The 22,385-nt window shown below is 41.2% G+C and overlaps 1 protein-coding gene across 4 annotated transcripts in view; it reads right to left on the bottom strand.

The window, feature by feature from the left end:
- Positions 1-22,385, bottom strand: part of CFAP58 (cilia and flagella associated protein 58) — a 111,201-nt gene that overhangs the window by 31,862 nt on the left and 56,954 nt on the right. For 3 of the 4 annotated variants that reach the window (XM_047825500.1, XM_047825499.1, XM_047825501.1), the window contains exons 14-15: positions 21,643-21,754; positions 19,298-19,402 (exon numbers count right to left, since the gene is read on the bottom strand). In XM_047825500.1, coding sequence (XP_047681456.1) covers positions 19,298-19,402; positions 21,643-21,754 — 217 coding nt within the window. Of the gene's footprint in view, positions 1-7,814; positions 7,901-19,297; positions 19,403-21,642; positions 21,755-22,385 lie in introns of those variants that run through there. The other variant, XM_047825503.1, reaches the window with a different exon arrangement.

The following is a 22,385-nucleotide window of genomic DNA, read 5'->3' as shown; positions in this document are numbered from 1 at the left end:
TATTGGAAAGGAAGAGGAAAACCATCATTTACTAGAGAAGGCATGATTATATAATGGGAAACCCTAGAAAATTAACTAAGAAGCTATGTAGTGGGATGGGTTGGTTACAAATAAGCATGCAAAGATCAACAGTTTTCCAATATGGCAGCAGTAACCAAGTGGAATACATAATGGGGGAAAGAGTTCTTTCGCCTTAACGTCTAATCCCTACCAGAGGTACACTCACCTTGATGAGTGAAATGGTGTTAAAAGATTACTGAAGTCTTTAGTTTTTCTATGATAGTAACTATTTGCAGCCTTTATGTGACATGGGTTTTCTTCCCTATTTTTGTTTTATTTTCATCTTATGTTGTTCCAGGTTTAAAGAGCTTCCTGTTCCAAGTTTCAGCCTGGGCAACCTTGCAGGGGTGGGGAACAGGAGCGAGAGGAAGGGTATGGTGTAGTTACTGGGCCCCAAGGCAGTGGGTCAGCTGCAGCACCCTGGGAGTTATCACTGACCAGGATGAAAACTGCAAAACACTTCTGACTCTTCTCCCTTGACCTTCACAGACATTCAATTCTCAAATCCTTTAAGTTGGTCTCTTTAAAGATCTCATGGATTTACTCCTTTCTCCTCATCCCCAGTGCCTGTCTCTTACCAACATCCTCAGGAACTTGGGCCCAAATAGCAACTGTCTCTTGGCTGCTCCTTTAGCCCAGACCCTGACCGCTTGTCTGTTTCATTTTTTCCTCCTGGTCACATTGACTGTGCCACTCCTCTGATAGTTAATATCCTGCAGAACATAGGCTTGGAAGGCTAACCAAACCAGGTTAGAATACAGATTCACCTCTAACCATAGACTGCATGGGTCTGAGACCCAGTTCTGCCACTGATTATCTCTGTGACTTTGACCATATTACTTAATCATTCTGAGTCTCAGTTTCCTCATTTGTAAAACAGGCCTAATACATAAACAGGAAAAAATCACTATGAGAATTAAAAATAATACATAACATAAAAGACCTATCACAGGATTGGACACATAATGACACAATAGGCATTCAAAACTTGTGACCTCTACCATGGGAGTTGTGGTCATTATCACAATTAGTCTATACCGTCTACTGGAGCAAGTTGAATGCCTATGTTTGGTCTCTAAGACCAGGTAATTGGTCCCCACTTAACATATTCAAAGGTATTCTCCAATACCAAATAGCCAGCTGTGTGTCCCTGCTGGCCAGCTCCGTCTCCGCACCCAAACATACTCACCCCATCTCAGAACTTTTGACTCTTCATTTTCTCTCAGCCTAAAATGCCCTTTTCACTTGTTTCCAAATATGCCCCCTTCAAGAAAACTTTCCATTACCCCATCCATGTGCTTCCACAAGCCTTTTCTATATCAATACCATCAACGTCACATGCAGTTAGCTCTTACGACCCTGTGTGACTAGCTCTGTCCTAGACAGTTTAAATGATGTATCTCACTGAGTCCTCACAACAGCCCTATGAGCCAGGTACTATTACTCTGACCATTCTACAATTCTACAGTTGGGCTCTGAGAGGGTGAGCTGCTTGCTCAAAGTCACAAAGTTGGACATTGGGAAAACCAGGACTCAAAACTAGATCTCAGCTCTCAACTGCCACACCATTCTTCAACACATGTTTTTAGGAAATGGCTGGATAAGTAATTTTAACACATCAAAGTCCAGCCCAATCACATCTTCTTTGTCAGCGAGGAAGCCAGTTCTTATTCATCTCCCCTACTCTTACCCCTTTGGCACTTACAGCTGTTTTAAACAACAAACACCATATTATATTCTCTCCTAGACAGTGTCTCTTCTGCATAATTGGACCCTCACTATTGTCAGTGGCCAGTATAATGTAATGATGCATAATTGGGTATTGTTCACTAAGTGGAACCGCAAAGTGATAGTCTGGATTTTTTTATACACTGCTCATAGAGACCAGTCTCATTTTTTTCCCAGATATACCTCAGAAACCTTCTGAAACAGAAAATAAATTTATTGAAGGTAAGGACCATGTCTTATATTCCTTTATGTCTCAGAAACTTCTGCACACACTAGAGATACCCCAAAATAACTTTTGGTTCATAATTGGTCTTCCAACCAGGCTCTCTACCAGGTGGGGATGGTAGATCCTTGGACATATTCAGGACAAAAGGATTTAAGAGATAATGATCTTCTATTATCATCTCAGAACAGATAGCACACTCGGTCCCTATACACACTGGGAAAAATATTTCCAATTGTCAGAAGCCAAAAGCAAACTTAGTTTGATGGCATCAATATGATGCTTAATATGCTACATATTTGGCATCTGTTCCAGAGGAGGCTGTGTGTCAGGAACTCAGAAAAGGTCTCCTGGGCATATAGGCAGCTCTCAGTCTGTCTCCTACACATTAAATACGCTCAGGCTAGGGAATATACATTTTTAAATGCATGAAACATGAGCCAGACTTGACACCCATCTATCAGGGCTGCTTTAAGGATAATAAAATCAGTGCTGCCATTATAAGGAGAGGAAACTTGATGACCCACTGGAGATTTCTTCCAATCTAAACGATTCTATAAATTCCCCTAAAATCATAAAAAAGCAGATTAAGGATTCATGTAGGTGTTTGGACTATAAATACAAATTAATTTCTGCTCCAGCTGCAATTTTTCTCATCCTTGCAAGAGGCACCTCTATCTCTGAGGTATTTCTGGGTGAAACACCAACAGAGCAGCTAAAGATAGATAGGTCTCCCCCCAGTTGACACCTATTTTCTTCTAATTTCACAAATAAATCTGCAACTTGCAATGAACTGAATTGAATCTTGCTGCTGTCCAAAAACATTTATCACTGAAAATCTGTTTTGTTTAGGGAGTAAGATATAATTGTGTACAGATTCAATAAGAATCTAAATGTTCCACTGAGAAATTCTTCATTGAAAATGTTTTGTTTGGACTCTAAGTAATCTATTTATTTCCATTTTCAGTTACTAGTCATATTATTGTATTTGGTTTTCTTAAAAAAAAATTTCCTGCTTAAACACTCCTCTAATGAAAAAAATTGAATAGTTTCTGACATCAAAAACTCATATTATTCTCCTTCTCAATTGGTTTTGTGAAACTTCCAACAGACCTTTATAAAAGAAAGAAAATTAATTATTTTGTAATATTCCTTCAGCTATTAGAGCTCAATAACTAGAAATCAAAAGAAAATAGTAAATAACATTCTTTAAAGATTAATTTATCACCTAATATATTTTTGGCTCTTGTATTTGCTCTGATTCAATGTGAAGTCAGACACCAAAATAGAAATGAACAAATGGATTGTGGATCATTTCTCCAAATGCATGGGGATAAATGCATAACCCTAAGGAAATGTGCTCGGTTATGACATCACAGCTGTTTCTCCTATAAAAAGAACTATGTCCTGCAGCAAACTATAATTTCCCAAATAAAGGGAATAAAAGATTAAAGAAAAGAAAAACATGTCAGCAATAAAATCCAAGGAGTGCAACCAGATGCCAGACACATTAAAATACCATATCTGACAAAGGATTAAAAAAAGAAATCTTGTACCACTTGAATGCCTAACTGCAAAGTATTTCCATTCGAACTCATGAAAGGTAAGAAATTGGGGTATATTTTTGCAATAATGGCTGCATGTATCCATGAGCCTACACGGTCCTCTCCCACATTTACCTTGGCCATGTGACTTGCTTTGGTCGATGGGACATTAGTAAGTATGACACAAATGGAGGCTCCAACCCCACACGGGGGCTTATCCTTTCTTGCTGTTCTTAAAAAGCTGAGACTGTTAGCATGAGAATCAACCTGGGCCAGCCTAGTGGAGACGTAGTTCATTTGCTGTCATCACCCCAGCCAATTGCCAGAATCAACCACACTGTACAAGTGAATGATGCCACTTAGATCAACCAGCTGCTAGCAACCTGCCAGCTGCCTGCAGAAACATGAGTGAGGCCAGGCAAGCCCAACAGAAGAACTGGCTAGCTGAGCCCAGCCCAAATTGCCAACTGATAGGATTGTGGCCTAATAAATGATTATTGTTTCAAGCTATTAAGTTTTAGATTGGTTTGTTACACAGCAAAAGCTAACTGATACCAAGGTCATCACAGAACCTATTCCATGAGCACACCAGTTTATGGGCCAGCCACACATAAAGTGAAAGGGAAAGGCTTCCCTAAGGATGGATGAGTCTAGTAACTATTCCACAAAGTGAGTTTAGATTTGTAATGCTGAGTTGCTACACTAAGCCACTTACAAATAAGCTTTGTTTTGGAGATGCTTCTAAAGTCTACATCCAAAGTGCGATGTCAAGGCAATAACAGCTAACATTTATTAAGTGCATGTGTTGAGCTGTGAGCTTGGTAAAGACAATCTCATTTAATCTACACAAAACCACATATGAAAGGTATTACTATTTTCCGTATTTTAGAAGTCAAGAACTGAAGCTCAGTGAAGTTAAGTAACTTGCTTGGGATCACACAGTGTTAGGAGTGAGCTTGAACTCGAATGTGATTTGCTCAACAGTCATGGCTCTTAATCACTAGGCTTTTCTACGTGATACCCCCCAAACTATCCCCCATTGAAAGGCTTCTTTAGTCCATTGGACTGGGAAATTATCTGCACCAAGAGACTTACTCTCCCTTTCTTAAAGCCCAGATGGCCAGGCAGAACAGACCTAGTCAAAGATAGAGAGGAGTTTGAATGGACAGTGGATGTGGTGGGTCTTTCCCTCACCCCCTGACCTCTGACCCAGTGACTAGGAGAGCAAGGGAGCTTCAGGACACCGGCAGGGGCTATGTAACATGTAAGGGCCTGGCCCACCCACAATATGGGGCCCAAGCCTCTTGTGATTATGTGCTAATCAGGTTAGCAATGATTCCCTTTGATTGCCTTTCCCATTTGATTCCCAATGATTGCCTTTCCAAGGGGCATGCAGGTGGGGAGGGAAAAGGAGTCATGGAAGGGCTGGAAAATAGGTGAAAGCTGGGCAGAAATCCTTTTCTTCTTGGGGGCAGGGAAAGTGTTCCCACGAGGAGAGGGAAGAGGTTCACTGTCTGCTGCACATTTAACGCCTGTCTGTCCTTTGTTAACAAAACCTCTGGAATCAGGCCTGCTGTTTCTTGGGATTCCTGACAATTTTAACTGCCCCAACCCTAACTCTTAATATTGAGAGGAAAACAAGAGTGAGGAGAAGGGAGTCCATCAAGATAACCCCTTTTGAAAGACACTTGTTTCCAAATAAGTAAAATGAACAAAACCCTTGCTAAGCAAATCAAAGATCTAGTACACCAGTCAGCTGAGTATCTCCCTGGGTTAGCTGAAGTTATAAGTGTTTAGGGTACTCACGGCTGAAGGTATAAACTTGTTTTTAACCTCTGCCTGCCTAATGGAGCCTACCAGTTCTCTTTAAGGAACTCCTAATGTGTGCAGGACTCTAACACCTCAGGAAGTTATTCCCAGCACATTTATAGAGAACTAGTGAGAGGGAATAGAAGAAGGTATGTGATAATTGAGCACATTAAGTACATGTAGGCAAGTGTGAAGGGACACAGGTTGAGAAACTTATTCATTTTAAATGAAGCTGAACACAATTTTAAGAAAAGCCCCAACATCTGCATATTAAAAGCCTGCTCCTGCAAAGGAGACCAGTGGGTCCTGCACCACCCTCCACAGTCACCCTCTTTCTCAAGGCCGGCAGACATTTTCTAAAGGCACACAAACCACCCTGAATGTTAGCTCCTTCATCTGTTAAATGGGGCCATTGTGAAGATGAAAAGTAAAGTCGTGGCTCCTACATTCTAGATTCCTTAGATTTGAATAACTCCTCCCCGAGATCTTGAAAGCACCAGCATAGTCTTAGTAATTTCTTCTGCTAAGCTTTAACACGAAATAGAAAAAGACTAATAGATAATAATAATGTAGTGCTTGCTCTGGTCCAGGGGTCTATTTCTAAATGTTTTACATATATTAATATAATCTCTCCAACAACCCTATGAGATAGCTATGATTATCCCTACTTAACAAATGAGGAAACCGAGTTACCACAGACAGGTTAAGTAAGCCACCCAGGGGCTCAGATCTCATGGCAGAGACAAGATTCAAATGGTAGTAATCTAGCAATAGGATCCACGCTCTCAACAGACAGCACATTGTCAGGAGCTCTCAGCAAGCACTTCATAAAGGAAAGGAATGCACAAAAAATAAAAGAGAATGCCATTTCAAAAAATAAATAACATTTTACATCTCCAAAAGTAAGAAAGAAGAACACAGTGGGGGGAAACTGCAGTCCCCCAAAATAAAAAAAAATAAAATGAACCTTATGCTACACAGCCATTGTGCTCATTATGTTACAAACCAAGGAAATACTTCTTTGGGAACATATACATCCCCCGCAGTCCCCAGATCAGCATTTGGGAACCAGTGAGATATGACGATGCACGGAAAGCACTTTGACAACATTCCCATCAGACATTAGTTGTTGCTGGGGTGCTGTAAGATCATGAACAAGCTGTCCTGGAACCCACCCTCTTACAGTGTTCACACTACGCAAACCAGATGCAGACAGGCATGTAGCCCCCCACAGGCAGGCCACATGGACATACACAAGTCTTGTTTATGGCCAGCATTAGCACTCTGTTTTCTGAACGACCCCTCTCCAGTTGCTGCTTCATCCTCCCTGACACTCAAGGAGCAGGTGCAGGAAAGCAGACATCCCCCAGGAAGTCACAGGACAAGGTGGCAGTGGAGAAGCTGCCCACAAGGAGCATGCTGGGGAAGAAACCTCAACCATTCCCAATGCTTTCAATACTCTTTGCTGAGGACAGCAAGAAGGCTGAAGGTATTTCCCCCTCTCAATTTGTTCTTCTTCCCCTTGATTTTGGAACAGAACAAAAACCTGCAGATGGGTTTCTGGCCAGCAGCTTTCGCCGTAACTTTCTGTCCCTCGATCTCTGTGGTGAGGGAGCATCTCCAACAATTCCAGCCCAGCTTTGGGGAGGATGACCACTTAGTTATCTGTGAGTAGAGCAGGCAAGAATGATGTTTGGCACAGGCTACACTCCCAGCGACTGAGATGCAATATTGGAATTCTGCCTTCCACATCTTAAAACAGTTCTTTAATAATTGAACAATTCTTTTGGAATTAGGGAAGTTGGAAGTAGTCATAGAAATGAAATGTTCAGTGGCTTTACTGGGAGGCACCACAAAACAGTGGTGAATGGTTCCAGTCTGGCTTCCAGTGACTAAGGTCTACGAGTGGGGTCGGTGAGTGTTTTCTGTAAAAGGCCAGATAGTGACCTTTGCAGAGTTTGTGGGCCATATGGTCTCTGTCACAACTACTCGGCTCTACTGCTGTCTCATGAAAGGAGCATAGGCAATACATAAATGGGAGAGTATGACAGTGTGCCAATAAAACTTGATTCATGGACACAGAAATTTGAGGTACGTTTCATCTTCTTCTTTTTTTTTTAATAAATTTTTTTTAAACGTTTATTTATTTTTGAGACAGAGGGAGACAGAGCATGAACGGGGGAGGGTCATAGAGAGAGGGAGACACAGAATCCAAAACAGGCTCCAGGCTCCGAGCTGTCAGCACAGAGCCCGATGCGGGGCTCAAACTCACGGACTGCGAGATCATGGCCTGAGCCGAAGTCGGACGCTCAACCGACTGAGCCACCCAGGCACCCCAGTTTCATCTTCTTTTTATGTCATGAGATATGATCATTCTTTTACATTTTTTTCTAACCACTTAAATACATAAAGCCCATTCTTGGTGTGGGCCATGTTGGGTCATCACTTACCAAACCCTGCTTTATAACTGTAGCTCTGGCATATCTTAGCTGTAAACTCTTGGGCAAGTTTTGTTTTGAAGCCTCAGTTCTCTTCTCTGTAAAACAGAAACAACAGCACTGGCCTCATCTGGGTTTCCCGTGGATACAGTGAAAGCAAAATGCTTTCGCACAGGGCATCTGGGCATGTACTCAGTATGCTATAAATGTGAGCTGTGACTGCCATTTCCCTCCACTCTTCAAAACTCTTGGCAGCTTCTGCCAAATCCATCCAGGCTACCATCAAACAGGACAGAGGTTTCTCATGTCTCTAACAACAAAGAAACATTCTAGACTTTTCATAACAACAGCACTAGCCTTTGAGAGTTTATGGGGCCCTAAAACATGCCTCAAACCCTGGATGTGCTCATCTGTCCATTTCCTGCTAGATCTCAGTCTCTGGAGTTCAGGAGCTGAGGACAAGAGTATGAGGTAGTTTCTCATGCTCTAAGCCAGAAATAATGATATTTTTTTGAGCAGTGGCCAATTCTCATGGCCACTGGCATTCCTGTAAGGGCTTTATGCAATTCTTCCCCTTCATCTTCACAATAACTGAAGGATGCTGATAAGATGGTGAGCTCCAAGTGTCAGACAAGTGTTTCAGGCTTCAGAGAAGATCTGAAGTGTTGGAAGGTCAGGCAACTAGTAAGACGGCAGGCCTAGTAACCAGGAGGTGTGATGTTCCTTCTTGAACCATAGCTCTTGCTTTGGAGTAAAGAAAGGATGACCATCTTTTAGAGCCCCAGGACTCTTCCAACCGAACCCACATACTGCACCCCTGGGTAACTTGTTTAAATGCAGATTCTGATTCATTAGGCCTGGGAAGGTCCTGAGATTCTGCATTTCTAAAAAGTTTTCAGGTGATGCCAATGGCATAGGTTCTGGAACCGGGCTTAGTGTGGACAGGCTCAAGACACAGTGAGAAATGTGAGCTCTGCCTGTTGATGACCAAAGTGGCCTACATGAGATGAATCAATGGCCATGGTTTTCCACAGTCAAGAGCCTTTGGAGCCAGACTGCCAAAGTTAGATTCATAACTCCACCAGGTGCCAGATGTGTGGCCTTGGGGGAAAGTCTCTCAGCCTTTCTGTGCCTCATGTTCCCTGCCTATAAAGGGGAACAGTGGTGGCTCTCATCTCATAGGGTTGTGAAGATGAATTAAATAATCCACATATAAAACATTTAGAGGAATGTCTAATGCATGGTAAATATCCGATAAATGTAAGATAATCAAAAGATTGGGAAAAATGAAGATTTATCTAAAAGTGTGCCATAAGAGGTTTGTTCCCCTGCACAACTAATGACTGTGCTGATCCATTCAAACCCTCCTCTCACTCAAGCCATTTTATAGTTAAGTAAACCAGACCTGCAACTAGTCAGTTATAAAATTAAATTAGGGAGAAAATTTACCTGTAAGGGCAGGACCCAGATGCCAACAAAGAAGCAGTGATTTCCAGTTCAGTTCATTATTTATTCATCTAAGGGACATGCCCATTCCCTAGACATCTAGGCACAAGAAACGATCAAGAATGCATATAGCGATTTCCTGAGCAGCATAAACCTGAACTTCACCAGAGTCCTTTTCTCACTGGAGTCATTTAGTCTGTCACTCTGGTAGGTGGTATGCTCCCATGGGTATGACAGTTCAGTGTTAATGTTGTGGGGTCAAGCTTGTTTCCTTTCCCTCAAATTATACCATCTCCTCAGGGGAATCGTGCATCATTTCACCCTCCCATCCAGCCAGCTATCATTCATTGTGTGCTCACCATAACCCCTGAGGTCTTTGTGTGGGTAAAGCACAGGGCCCAGTGCACAGGCTTCATGCAGTAAAAGATGATTGTGATTAGAGCAAATTCGGGGTGCCATCTTTTAAACAAACCACAGTCTGACCATGGCATCTGGTTACTGGATATCAACTAGATACCAGGAGCTGGAATGGGGGAAGGCCAAGTGGAAACTTGGTAGGAAAATGCCCACTGCCTTTTCTAAAGTTGGACTGCCAATTTATCAATAAAGTGAGAAACTAAGTGAGCAAGGGCCTGAGAGGAAGAGGGTTTCCTGGTTGCTGGTCTTCATGACCTGTTGGGAAACCTCATCTCCTTCAACAGTGCTGAGTCTCATCCTCTCAGTCAGTCCATCTAGAAATTTCAGCTGTGGCTGACATTCCTGGTGCACTTGATATGGCCATCATTTCCTGGAATAGTCTGGCAGCTTCAGCCTCAGGTACACATGGAGTCAGCTTTTCTGCCTCAGGCCAGGGCTTCCTCAGATGTGGGCATGGATACAACTAAAGTATCTCAATCTTCTTTAGAAGCAACCCAATGACCCTGGGGACAACTTTCAACCAGTGGGGAATGGGAGTCAATGAACAATGTCCCAGCCTCCCCTCCTTTGGCAGGACAATTCTGCAGTGGTTTCAGTGGATCCTCAAAGAAATTCCAGTGGCACTGGAACTCAGATCTCCACAGGGCATCCAGCTGTCTCCCTCCCTTTACTGGCTTTTCCTCCTTCCCAGTCTCACTGTTCTGCTCCCTCACTCCAACTTCCTGAGACAACCTCCCAAACTACCGAAACCCAAGCCCCGTCTCAGTCTCTGATTTGGGGAATCCACACTGAGACCCCTGACCACACCAAAGGTTTTTTCCCAGAGTCCCATAGCATCCTGTACAGAATCACAGCCCTTTTCACACTGCACTGTGGTTGCAGAGCCACAGGGTCTTCCAAGACCAAGATAAAGAGGAACCCTGGAACCCCAGGTACCCTGGCACGTAGATGGCTCTCAGTAACTGTTAGTTGAATGGATGCCAGAAATACATCTGCCGCCTGTGCATCGGGAGGTCAGGAGGCAACCCTTTGTCTTTTTAACAATTCACAGAATACCTTTCCTGTTTTAGAAAAGCTTGTAAAAAAAAAAAAATTGAGAGACATGAGCAGCAGGGGAAAAGACATCTTAAGGAGGTCCATCTTCATTAATCCCACCCATGACTGCCCCACAAACACACCCCAGGTTTCTCCACCTGTTTGCTTGCCTCCTTGGAAGAAACCCAGCCTCATTCACCTCTGACTGTCCATCACTGCAAACTACCTGGAGACTCTCCTCCTCCCTCCTCATCTCCGCTTTACCTTTTGATTCTTATGCTCTGTACTTCCATCAGGGAATCATAACAAAGGACTAAATCAAAGATACTGAAGCAAGTCAAGTTGATTGTGCTGCTGCTGTTCCTTTAAATCTCTATCTCCCCTGGGCCTTGAAGCTAGAGGTTGCAAACCAGCCTCCTGTGGGTCAAGGGTGGTTGGCAGATGCATTTCTGGGAAGACCATACAATGTTCTAAAGTTTCCAATATTTGAAACTCAGTATAGGGAGCATAAAAATCTACATTTCAAGTTACTCTTGAAAAATTAAAGATCTGATGACATGAGAGCGCAACTAACTAGGGTGGGGTGAGGCTGCTTCCTAGAGATGGCACCCGCAGCCCCTCATGCACTGCAGTCCCCACCACTCCCTTTTGCCTCTGATTCTGAGGCCCTTGTCCATTTCATGTTGCCATTTCTGATCACAACACACAGTTTTACTTTGCTCTTTCTTGTTACTGGCCCGAAGGGTGGGTGTATTTGAGCTTGCTACTCGATCTTTAAACACTTGGAAAAAACAAGTCCCAAATGCTGTGTATGTTTCTTGTGTGTTTAAGTGCCTCTGGCAAGAGGTTAGAGCTTCCTACTGTAATGCTGTCATGCTGTATACCGTTAATTGGAATCCCATCTTGATGATGATGATGGTGGTGATGATGATACACTAACACTTGGGTAATGGATAGCAGTTACTCATGACATGGATGCCTGCCTAAGCCTCCAGATGCTTTTCTTGTTTTTTAAAGAAGTCATTAACACAAGGGATTCAGAATAAATGAGGAATAAATGCATCAAAAACAGAAAGAAGAGGCCACCAGGAGGCGGCACATCTCAGGTATGCTTGCATTGCCCTTGCTTCGTTGAAGGGGAGAGTAGACTGGTGGGCAAAAGAAAAGAAATTCCTCACATTCACATCTTGGACTCCAATTCTGGAAAGAATACAGACTTCTTCATCTTATCACTGAAGCTGTAAAGTCAAGCTCAAGAACCATTTTCACCTTAACCCTGAGCAAGGAGAGAACTTTGAGCACACCCCATGAATCAGCATGCCTTGGCACACAGAAAGGACATTGACAGTTTGCATCAAGTGTATAGATCCATAAACCCAGAGTAAATACTAGGCTCCTCCAAAGTTAGAAGTTAGTAACAAAAATGCAAAGGCAAATAAGAAGAATAATTCCTATAACCTGTCAGAGCTCAAAGACAGAACTTAAATGGCTACAAGACATACCACTTACTGAAGGACCACCATTCTTCCAACATTTAATCAGTCACTAAACAAATATTTATCTGTGGGCAAGGAACTAGGAATGAAATGATCGTCAAGACAGACACAGGCACTGCCTTTGTGAATCTTATGGTCCAGCAGGAGTCATTAAACACAAAATTATAATTATTTTGTTAATTACAAATGTAACGAGGGCATGAAAGAGAAGTCAAAATACGGTAACCTGTACCAGGAGACATAATCTAGGAAGAGGGCCCCCCCTGAAGAAACACCATTTAAGTTGAGGCTTAAAGGCTGAGTAGGACTTGCCCAGGCAGCAGGCCTGTCCGTCATTATTGAGCACTTCCTGTGTGTCCTGCTACCATATCAGGCATTGGGGTTAAAGAGATAAATTACCAAGTGACTTTCCTCAAAGAACTCACAGTCTATTGGGGGTAAGTAGGCTTCTATCTTATCTGCTGCTGGTAAATGATGGGGTCTCTTCATCACCATGCAACAGATTAAATAGTCATTTAACAAATGTTCTGAGACTCAGAAGAATTCAACCAAAAATCTTTCTAATTGTAAAATGTTCTAAGTGCAGAGAATTTCTCAAATAATTTAATGAAACAGATGAAACTGAGCAACTGTCAAATCCGGTGGAGCACCTGGGGCTTCCCCAAGATAATAAAGCATGTTGTCTGGAGATGTGCAAGCCCCAGAAGGAAACTTGCAGCAGGCACAGGGCAACCCAACCATCCAAAAGAAAGATTAAATGAGGAACTGAATAAAAATCAGTGAGGCTGCATGTTAAACTTTGGAGAACTGTAAAAAACTATTTTGTGATTAATAATATTAATAGTACTAATACTACTAATAATAATAATGTTAATGAGAACATTGTTCAGGATAACCAAGCATACTGGCAAATCTTTTTATATACTTAACACATTCAATTCTGTGGGTAAGTACTGGGATAAAATGGGGTAAAAGTCCCCATTTTATGGCTAAAAAACTAGGGATTAGAGAAAACAAGAAACTTCTATTTATGACAATATGGCAGACTGAAAGCTAAAGTCCACAAAGCATTAGACCTGCTGAGTAAAACAACACATTCTTTTTGATCACCAAATGGAGTTTACAAGTAGTCTGATCCTCGGGGGTCAAATTCAGAGGATGAACTGCATATAAGGGCAGCTACCTCTTGGGGGTTGAGTGCGACAAGTGGCTGGACTCACTGAACAATGGGCTTGGGTTTTAATGGCTATAAAAGGATAAAAGATGTGGTGCTAGGCCTGTATGAAGTGGGTAACTGGTACTGAGACATCTCCACATAAAGTTAGGGACTTAACAGCATTACACCCTCAGTGAAAAGAGACAATAGATAGAAATCCACCCACTGGCACAGTAAGACCACAAAGAAACCTAACAATCTCTCCTGGGCTTTGAGTGGGGAAAAAAATGTTGGCTGTCTCGAGAACTTATATCCATGGCTCTTCCATCACAAGAGTTTGGGGTTCTAATATACATGAACCAAATAGTCTAGGAAGTCCCAAGGTGAGATTTTAACATAAAAATATATCTTAAGCAACTCATCACTCCTAGGATACCTGGCAGAAACAAATGAAAGGGCATACCCTTAACCTGAACCACTCCTGGATCCTATAAAGCTTTTCTGAAAATGAGTCCACAATCCAAAATTACAACACAAAGAGAAAAAGATCCATCATGAATGAAAGTCAGCAGTTATAATACACAATAGCAAAGGTCTCCAAGGCCTTAAAATTATAGAACAATCAGATAAAGACTATAAAATAAATGTTTAAATTATTTGAAGACATAAAGGAAGGAACAAAAAACATAAGAAAAATCAAGACACTATCAACAAAGACCAGTCATATGGGAAAAAAAACCTCTAGAAAATAAAAATAAATTTAGTGAAAACAAGTCTTGTTCAATTGGCTATTAGCAGAGAAGCACACCTTAGTGCATAATAAGATAAAGCTGAGAAAAAGTAACATAAGAGATAAAGAGAAGAAAAATATCAAAGAGGCCAGTAGATAAGGAAGAAAGAATGAGAAAACCCAACCTATATGTGGTAAGAGTTCCAGAAGGAGTGAATAAAGAAGATAAAGGAGACACTATTCAAAGACAGATTCAGATTCAGGAAATAGAGCAAGTCCTAAGCACTGTCATCAAAACCAAATTCATACCAAATGCATTGTGCAAAACTCCAGGACACCAAAGACAATGGGAAGCACTAGCAACCAAACAGAAGCAAAGACAAAATGCCTGAAGAGGATTGAGAATAATGAGACTAATAGCAGACTTCTCAATGCCATTGCTAGAAACCAACACAAAGGCTGTCCAGCTTCAAAGTACACACAGAAAACAGAATTTTGACTCCATCAGTTATAAGTATGGCCAAAATAAAAACATTTTCAGATGAGCAAAGGAGTGTTCAACTCTGAAAAATTTATCACTGAAATAACTATGAAAGGCTCCAAAAGGAGATGGAACCTTGAAGAAAGGAACTGAGGATATGAAGAAATAGAAAACAAAAGAACAGGGGGTGCCTGACTGGCTCAGTGAGTAGGGCATGTGGCTCTTAATCTTGGGGTCCTGAGTCTAAGCCCCATATTGGGCAAAGAGCTTACTTAATTTTTTTTTTAAAGGGTGGGTGACTCAGTCAGTTAAGCATCCGATTTTTGATTTTGGTTCAGGTCATGATTTCACAGTTCATGAGATCGAGCCCCACATCGGGCTCTGCACTGCTTGGGATTCTCTCTTGCTTCCTCTCGCTCTGCCCCTCCTCACCCGCCCCTCTCTCAAAATAAATAAATACTTTTTAAAAATTAAAAAAACCAAACTGGTAAACACCTTGGTAAATCTGAATAAGTATTCATTGACTCTATAAAATCATGATGCTGGCTAATGCTGGCAGAACTGGAGTATTTAGCATTAAAGCACTCCAGGTCCTTGTATTGTTAGGAATAAGCATATGGATCAACTGTAGATTAGTTTAGATTTGACGTCCACTACGCATGCTCAATTTTTGAGGAAATTCATGAAACAGAAAATGAGAATTACATTGAGTGGTGGCAGCAATTCAGAAAAAATAAATAGATAAACCAGGAAAAGGAGAGTAGGGAGTAATGAGGAGAGAGAAGTAACCAGCAGAGGGAAAAAAGAGGGGATAAAGAAAACTCAATCCAATAGAAAGCAGGAACAGACCTTTTTCAAACCAAAAAAAAAAATAATAATAATCAGGGTAAATAATAGAAAATAAGTAGGTAGAAATAAACCTAAAATTATCAATAATTATCTGGATTAAATGTACCAATCAAAAGACAAATATAGTAAAACTTTGGATTGTAACTTGTTCTGCTAGTATTCCGCAAATTTAAAACTTTTTAATTTTAACTTGATAAACAAGTGATATCTTGCAATGTGAGCAGTATGTGACACCGAATGTCACATGATCACAATGGTTCTTCTGAGCCAATGGCTCTTCTCTCTCTCTCTCTCTCTCTCTCTCTCTCTCTCTCTCTCTCTCTGCAGGATTGTGGGTGATCATCTCCCATACTCAGATGCTCAGTCTTAGGCTGTGGTGTTTTTCCAAAATCAGTGACTTTTCAAAATATTGGAAGGTGCCCACAACTGGCACTAGTGTATTTTTTGCCACTTCAAAGCACCTATGGACAGTCCTTTGCTTGTCCATCCAAGAGTAAGCTTAGGAATGCTTTCTTCATTCTAGGTCAGGCTTCCAGCACATAGAGCCCCTTTCCTCTGCTGCCTTATTGCCAGTTACGTTAAATACAGTATATGACAAGAGTTTATTAATACTGTACTATTGTTGACATTCGTGTAAGTGTGTATACGATGGCCCCCATGCAGAAAAAGATTCCATTGAGCCAACAGTGATTCCATTAGTGATAGTGAAAGTTGTCCTACACAATAACCCTCCTCTCTCTTGTTTCCCTCACACCAGCCACGAAGGCTTTCAAAGTTAAGTGCGGGTTAATTTATTTTTCTTTATATTATATATTTTCATTATTATTTTATATTATATTACAGTATTGTAATCATTTTTATATGAATATTTTTGGGTTGTAGAATGAATCATCTGTGTTTCCATTATTTCTTATGGGGAAATTTGCTTTGATATATGAGTGCTTTGGGTTATAAGCATGTTTCCAGAACGAATTATGCTCCAAGGTTTTACTGTAGATCAGATTCAATTTTTTTAATTACAAGAGGGGCCCCTGGGTAGCTCAGTCAGTTAAGCGCGGGACTTCAGCTTAGGTCACGATTTCACAGTTCATGGGTTCAAGCCTCACATCGGGCTCTATGCTGACAGTTCAGAGCCTGGAGCCTGCTTCAGATTCTTTGTCTCCCTCTCTCTCTGCCCCTCCTCCGCTCCCACTCACTCTCTTGTGCTCTCTCTCTCAAAAACACATAAACATTAAAAAAAATGTTTTTTAATTACAAGAGACTCACCTAAAATATAAAGACACCAAAAGTTTAAAAGTATAGAGACCGTATGTACAAACACCCCAGGTAGAGCTAAATTAATATCAGACAATTCTTTAAGTAAAAGTATTAAGGATTGAGGAAGGTTCTTCCACAATATTAAAGGAACAATTCACCAGGGAGCAATAACAATTGCAACCTTTTACTCAACTTATGAACATAATGTAAAATATACTTAAAGCAAAGAAAAAAAGTGAGAAATAGACAAATCTCTAAACTTTCTTTCATTGATTATGCAGACAAAAAAAAATTAGGAAAGATACAGATCTGGACAATGCAATTAAGAAGGTTGATCTGGGGAGCCTGGGTGGCTCAGTTGGTTGGGCATCCAGCTTCAGCTCAGGTCATGATCTCACGGTTTGTGAGTTCAAGCCCTGTGTCAGGCTCTCTGCTGACAGCTCGGAGCCTGGAGCCTGTTTGGGATTCTGTGTCTCCTTCTCTCTCTGCTCCTCCCCTGCTCGTGCTCTGTCTCTCTCTCTCAAAAATAAATAAATAAACATTTAAAAAATAAAAAAAAATAAAAAGAAGGCTGATCTGATAAACATCATAGAGACTCCTGAATCTTGAACCTTTAGAGAGTACATCACCCTTTCAAGCTCACAGGGTTCAGTTACAAAAACTGACCACCTTAGCTGGTCACAAAAGCAAGTTTCAACAAATTCCAAAGAATCAGTAGAATACAGACCACAATGCAAAAAAAGTGAGAAATCAGTAACTAAAAGATAGCTTAACTGTATGTATATCTGGAAATTTAAAGTTGTACTTTTCATTACCATAGAAGGAATAGTGTCTACTTTTTAAGACTACTCTCGAAGGAGAAATAATTCTGAAATAATTCTGAAAACAGAAAATATTTAGAACTAAATGAAAATGAAAATTCTGTATCTCAAAACCTGTGGGGAGGAACTCAAGAAATCATTTAGAAGACGTATTATAGCTGTAAATGCTTCTAATAGAAAAGTAGATTTAACATTAGCGAGCTGAGCATCAGTCTTCAGAAGGTAGAAAAAGAACAGAATAAATCCAAAGCCCATAGAAGGAAAGAAATAATAAAATTAGAGCAGTCAATGAAATACGAAACAAGCTTACAACACAGAGGTTTGGCAAACACAAAATCTTGTTTTTAAAGCCAACAAGGCAGTAATGAGAGAGGCAAAGTAATGCAGTGGTAGAAAGTGTGGGCTCTGGAGGTGACTGTCTAGTTTGAGTCCCCACTTTGCCACTTCCCAGTTGTGTGGCCTTGGGACGGGACTGTGGCTTCATTGGTGGAGTCACAGCTTAGAGCCCGGACTGCCTGCCAGACCCCAGTGCCCATGCACTAAGTGGTTACCCTCACAACGGGATTTCTAAGTTGTATACTCTAATGAGAGTATCTTCCTCCCATAATGAAATTCAGTATTATTGTCCCCATTTAACAGATGGAGAAACTGAGGTTTGGAGAATTTATGTAAGTCTCCCAAGTCATGTGATACAAAGCACTGGAGCTGATTCAAGACCAGATCTTTCTGACTCCAAAGTCTCATCTATAAGAAAGAGGACTGTCTCCCATGGGCCACTCAGCATAGCTATGTTCTGGAAAGCTACTTACCATATACCCAACTTCAGGGAAAATGTCTTTTTTAAGGTAAAGTGTAAAAGAGAAGGGGCAAACACCCCTTGCTCACGTACAGAAGTTCCTGCTCTTACTAATGGTAACCCAGCAGTTAAGATTACAGGCTTTGGAATTAGAAATAATAAGAATAATTGCCAATGTCCATTAGACATTATGTGCCAAGCAGAATACTAAGCTCTTTCCGTCTTCACAACGTCCCTTTCCACAGGTTCTGTTATTGTCCCATAATACAGGTTAAGAATCCCAGGTGCAGAGAGGTTACCCTCATGCAGCTGCAAATTGGCAAAGACAGGATTCAACTCAGTCCACCAAACACCGGAGCTAACATTCTTGTCCACACTGAATTCTGGGAGCCCGGCTTCCTCATCTGCTGATTGGGGGTGATAAGACCCACTCCCACGCCCCCAAACTGTGAAAAGGAACCGAGACCAGTAGGGAAAGCCACCCGCACGGTATTTGGCATGGTGGTGATAATGGTGGTGACGGCTTATTCTCGCAAAGACACAGGCCTGAAAGGATGCTACCATTCCTGATTGCTCCAGAATAACTGATTGCATACAATTCACAAAAAGAAGTCTTTCCTTCCAGTGCATCTCACAAATCTTCAAGAGGACAGATCATCTGCGCTCTATGTGAAAGCTTATTTTCAAAATCAAAATCATAGCATTTTCCATTATATGAAGATATAAAGAAAAGTATTTAAAAGAATCTGACAAATAAAACTGTAGAGAAGTGAGGGATAAAAGCTCACATTACCCAACTTAATTTTCCAGAATTCTTGAAATATCAGTGATGGCAGCATAAAAGAGCAATTAATCATGTTGTTTGTTCTCTGTGTGTGAGTCACTGTTGCCATCTACAGTTTAAAATGGGGCATGCAATGCTGCCAGCTAGCTAATTCGAAAAACAGTCCTGGAGATGGTGATGCCCAGAAAACATGCTTGCTCAGTGAGTACAGAAAACGAAAGTACTACCTGCAGGAGCAGCTCTTTTTCAACCACCTCCTCTGTCTTGCTGATGAGACGCTTCTGCAGGGTATGAATTTTCTGTATCAGCTCATAGGTACTGGGGTCACTGGCCTGTTCAAAGGGAACAAAATAAAGCAGCTGAGCTATCATTAGTTCAAAGCACTGAGGTCCCTGTGTAAAGTAATTATTGTTTTGTTAAAATTTATTGCAAACCTGCAGACCCAACTCAGAGAGAATTAGAACCAAAAAACTAAGAAAGCATAACAGATGGCAACGGCCATCAAAAAAGATTGAAGCTTGGCTAATGTCTTATCTACTGGCTCTAGCTAGCCAATAAGTGGACAGCAAATATGCTTATTCCACCAGTGGGATAATACTAATAATAACAATAATGATAGCTACCGTGCATTTTACCTGATTCTTTGCCACCGTTCAGACACCATGCTAAGTGCTTTTTGTACAGTATCAAATTTTAGGCACATGACAGTCCTAAGAGACAGTATTAGTCTTCCCCTTTTACAGATAAGGGAACTGAGGCTCAGAGGATTAAGTCATTTACCCATACCGGTGAGGGTCAGAGCTGGATTCAAGCCCAGACATGCCTGGCTCTAAAGCCTGTGGTTCTTCATTACTATGTTCTGAGGCTTTTCTTCCTATGCCCTCTGTTTCCAAATGAATGACACAGGGTTCCCTAATGTATTCAAACTCAGGATTCTCCTTTGGTAATTGCCAACAAGAAGATTCATTATAGCCTAAGATGGGGAAGGTTTCTAGGACGTAGACTTCTGCTAATCATTGGCAGCAAAACACGACCAGGGCATTTAGCTCTCAAATGGGGTTATCAATCTGTAAAGGTTTGATGCACCTTTGAATTGTACAAATTCGAACAAACTCTACAATTATAAATTGATAATCTGTCCTCTCGACTTTGAGCCAAAGCTCTGCTTTCAACTGTACTGACATTTTGAATTAATCTAGCAGCTAAATATTTTCATCTGCCTCCCCAATATTTTCTAATTTTTAAATAGAAATTGACATGGAATTGGAAACTTTAAAGATCTGCTTGAAAACACATGGAATAAACTAATGTGACAGTAAATGAATTTTAAGTCTTTAGCTCTACTTCCCCAGACACATCCATATTATTGTTAGTTTAGTAAATGACACCACTCTTGGCATTTAAAGAGGAATAAATGAGGGTCGAGAAGAGGTGGGAAGAAAACATTTCACTGACTTTGACTTTGCTTAAGAAATACTAAGCAGTGCCAACTGATATCCACAAACTGGGACTAGATTTGGCACACATTCATCTGGCAAGACTAGATGTTGTTAAAATTCAGGCCTCATGTTTACCTAACAATTTATAATGCATTATCTTTAATGGTTTCTTCATTAAAAGGAAAAAAAATAGAAATGAAAACCAAAAACTGACTTGGCTGATTGCTCTTTCTTACATCGTGTACTTGTATCCTTCCCAAACCCTAATTGTTCGTGTAGCCCAAGCCCCTCCTGGCACCCACGTGGCTGGGCACAACCATCAGAGATGGCCGTCTTTCCTTGAATAAAGCAGAGCTTGTCTTTAACTGTTATCTGCAGGGCTGGTGGGAACATCTATCAGGAAATCATAAAATAAAATATGAGGTTTGTTATCCGTCACCTGACAGTGAGACTTCGGCTATGTCCCCAGATCCTAAGAGAAAGGGTTTGGCTAACACAATGCTAGTCCTTCAAAAGAAAAAAAAAAAAAAAAAAAGAGGCCTTATTTCCTGCAGGAAATCAAAGAATGCAAAGACCAACTGAAAGACAGCATAGACACTTGTGGCCAATATAGCTAAAGGCAATTACCAATCCAAGACAGGCAGCCTCAGGATAACTGGTTGACCAAAACTACTTTAACAAGAAAAATGTCAATTGGTGAGGCAAGTTCACATCTTTCCCTGCGTTTTCTTTAAACAGAAGGGATTTTGACCAAGACTTTTTTTTTTTTTTTTTTTTTTTTTTGAGATAGGGTCGGGGAAAGAGGGAGAAGGGGAGAGAGAGAATCTTAAGCAGACTCCATGTTCAGTGCGGAGGCTGACACAACACTAGATTCCACGACCCCCAGGATCAAGAGCTGAGTGTTCAACTGACTGAGCCACACAGACCCCCTTGTCCAAGACTTTTTAAACAAAACCCAAGTAAACTATCTGGGTTTGGAACAACCAAACTGACATTCGATCCAGCCTTACATGTTAGGTAACAATTTGCATAGGATTAAATAAAACCAAGCTTCTTACTGTGCTTTAGCTAGGACACCGTGCAGGGCAGAAGAAGAGATTCGGGGAAGAGAGGAAAGCTCTGCCAGGTGTTACCTGAAGCTTCCTCCATCTGTGCACGTTCATGGGGTTCTCCAGTTCCTCCTCCAGGGCTCGGCATCGTGTCCTCTCCTTCAAGAATTCTCTTTGCATGTGAAAAAACTCCTGCCTAAAAAAGATGAACTTTCTTTTGCAGAGAAATTCTCCTCCCATTTGAAAATCATGTCTTTATGTGGCTATCTACACACTACATCTTACATAAAAAGTTGGAATGAGGGAGACTTCTGTGAACCAAGACCAGCCCCCAATCTGAGCCAGACACAGATGTTACCAATCCCTACAGAGAGCAGACTCCAGCTTTCTCTTTAATGAAAGGACCAGAGCTTCAGAATCATGATTCTGAATACCCAAGGAATTTAGAAGTGTATGGAAAGAACACAGAGGAAGTAAATTATGAGAATTTTAATATACCTTTCAATGCTTCTAAATATCTCCATATAAAGAACAATATATCTTTTATGTTCTGCTTCAAAATACAGCACCTGACTGCAAGACACTGAGGCTCCGGTGTTAACCTGACACCAATCAGGGTGGTGCATTGTACCCGCCTGCACCCTGGAATCACCTGGGAGAGCCTTACAACCTACCTGTGCCTAGCCCAAATCCCACAGGGATTCTGCCTTAATTCATCTAGCATGTTACTTGGGTTTCATAGTTGTTGTTGTGGTTTTTTTTTATTTTTTTAGTGTTTATTTATTTTTGAGAGACAGAGACAGAGTGCAAGCAGGGGAGGGGCATAG

This window comes from Prionailurus viverrinus, chromosome D2 (genome assembly GCF_022837055.1).
Source record: "Prionailurus viverrinus isolate Anna chromosome D2, UM_Priviv_1.0, whole genome shotgun sequence".
NCBI classification, from domain to species: Eukaryota; Metazoa; Chordata; class Mammalia; order Carnivora; family Felidae; genus Prionailurus; species Prionailurus viverrinus.
The sequence above is the reverse complement of the archived record's forward strand: the minus strand, read 5'-3'. Positions and strand labels throughout refer to the sequence as shown.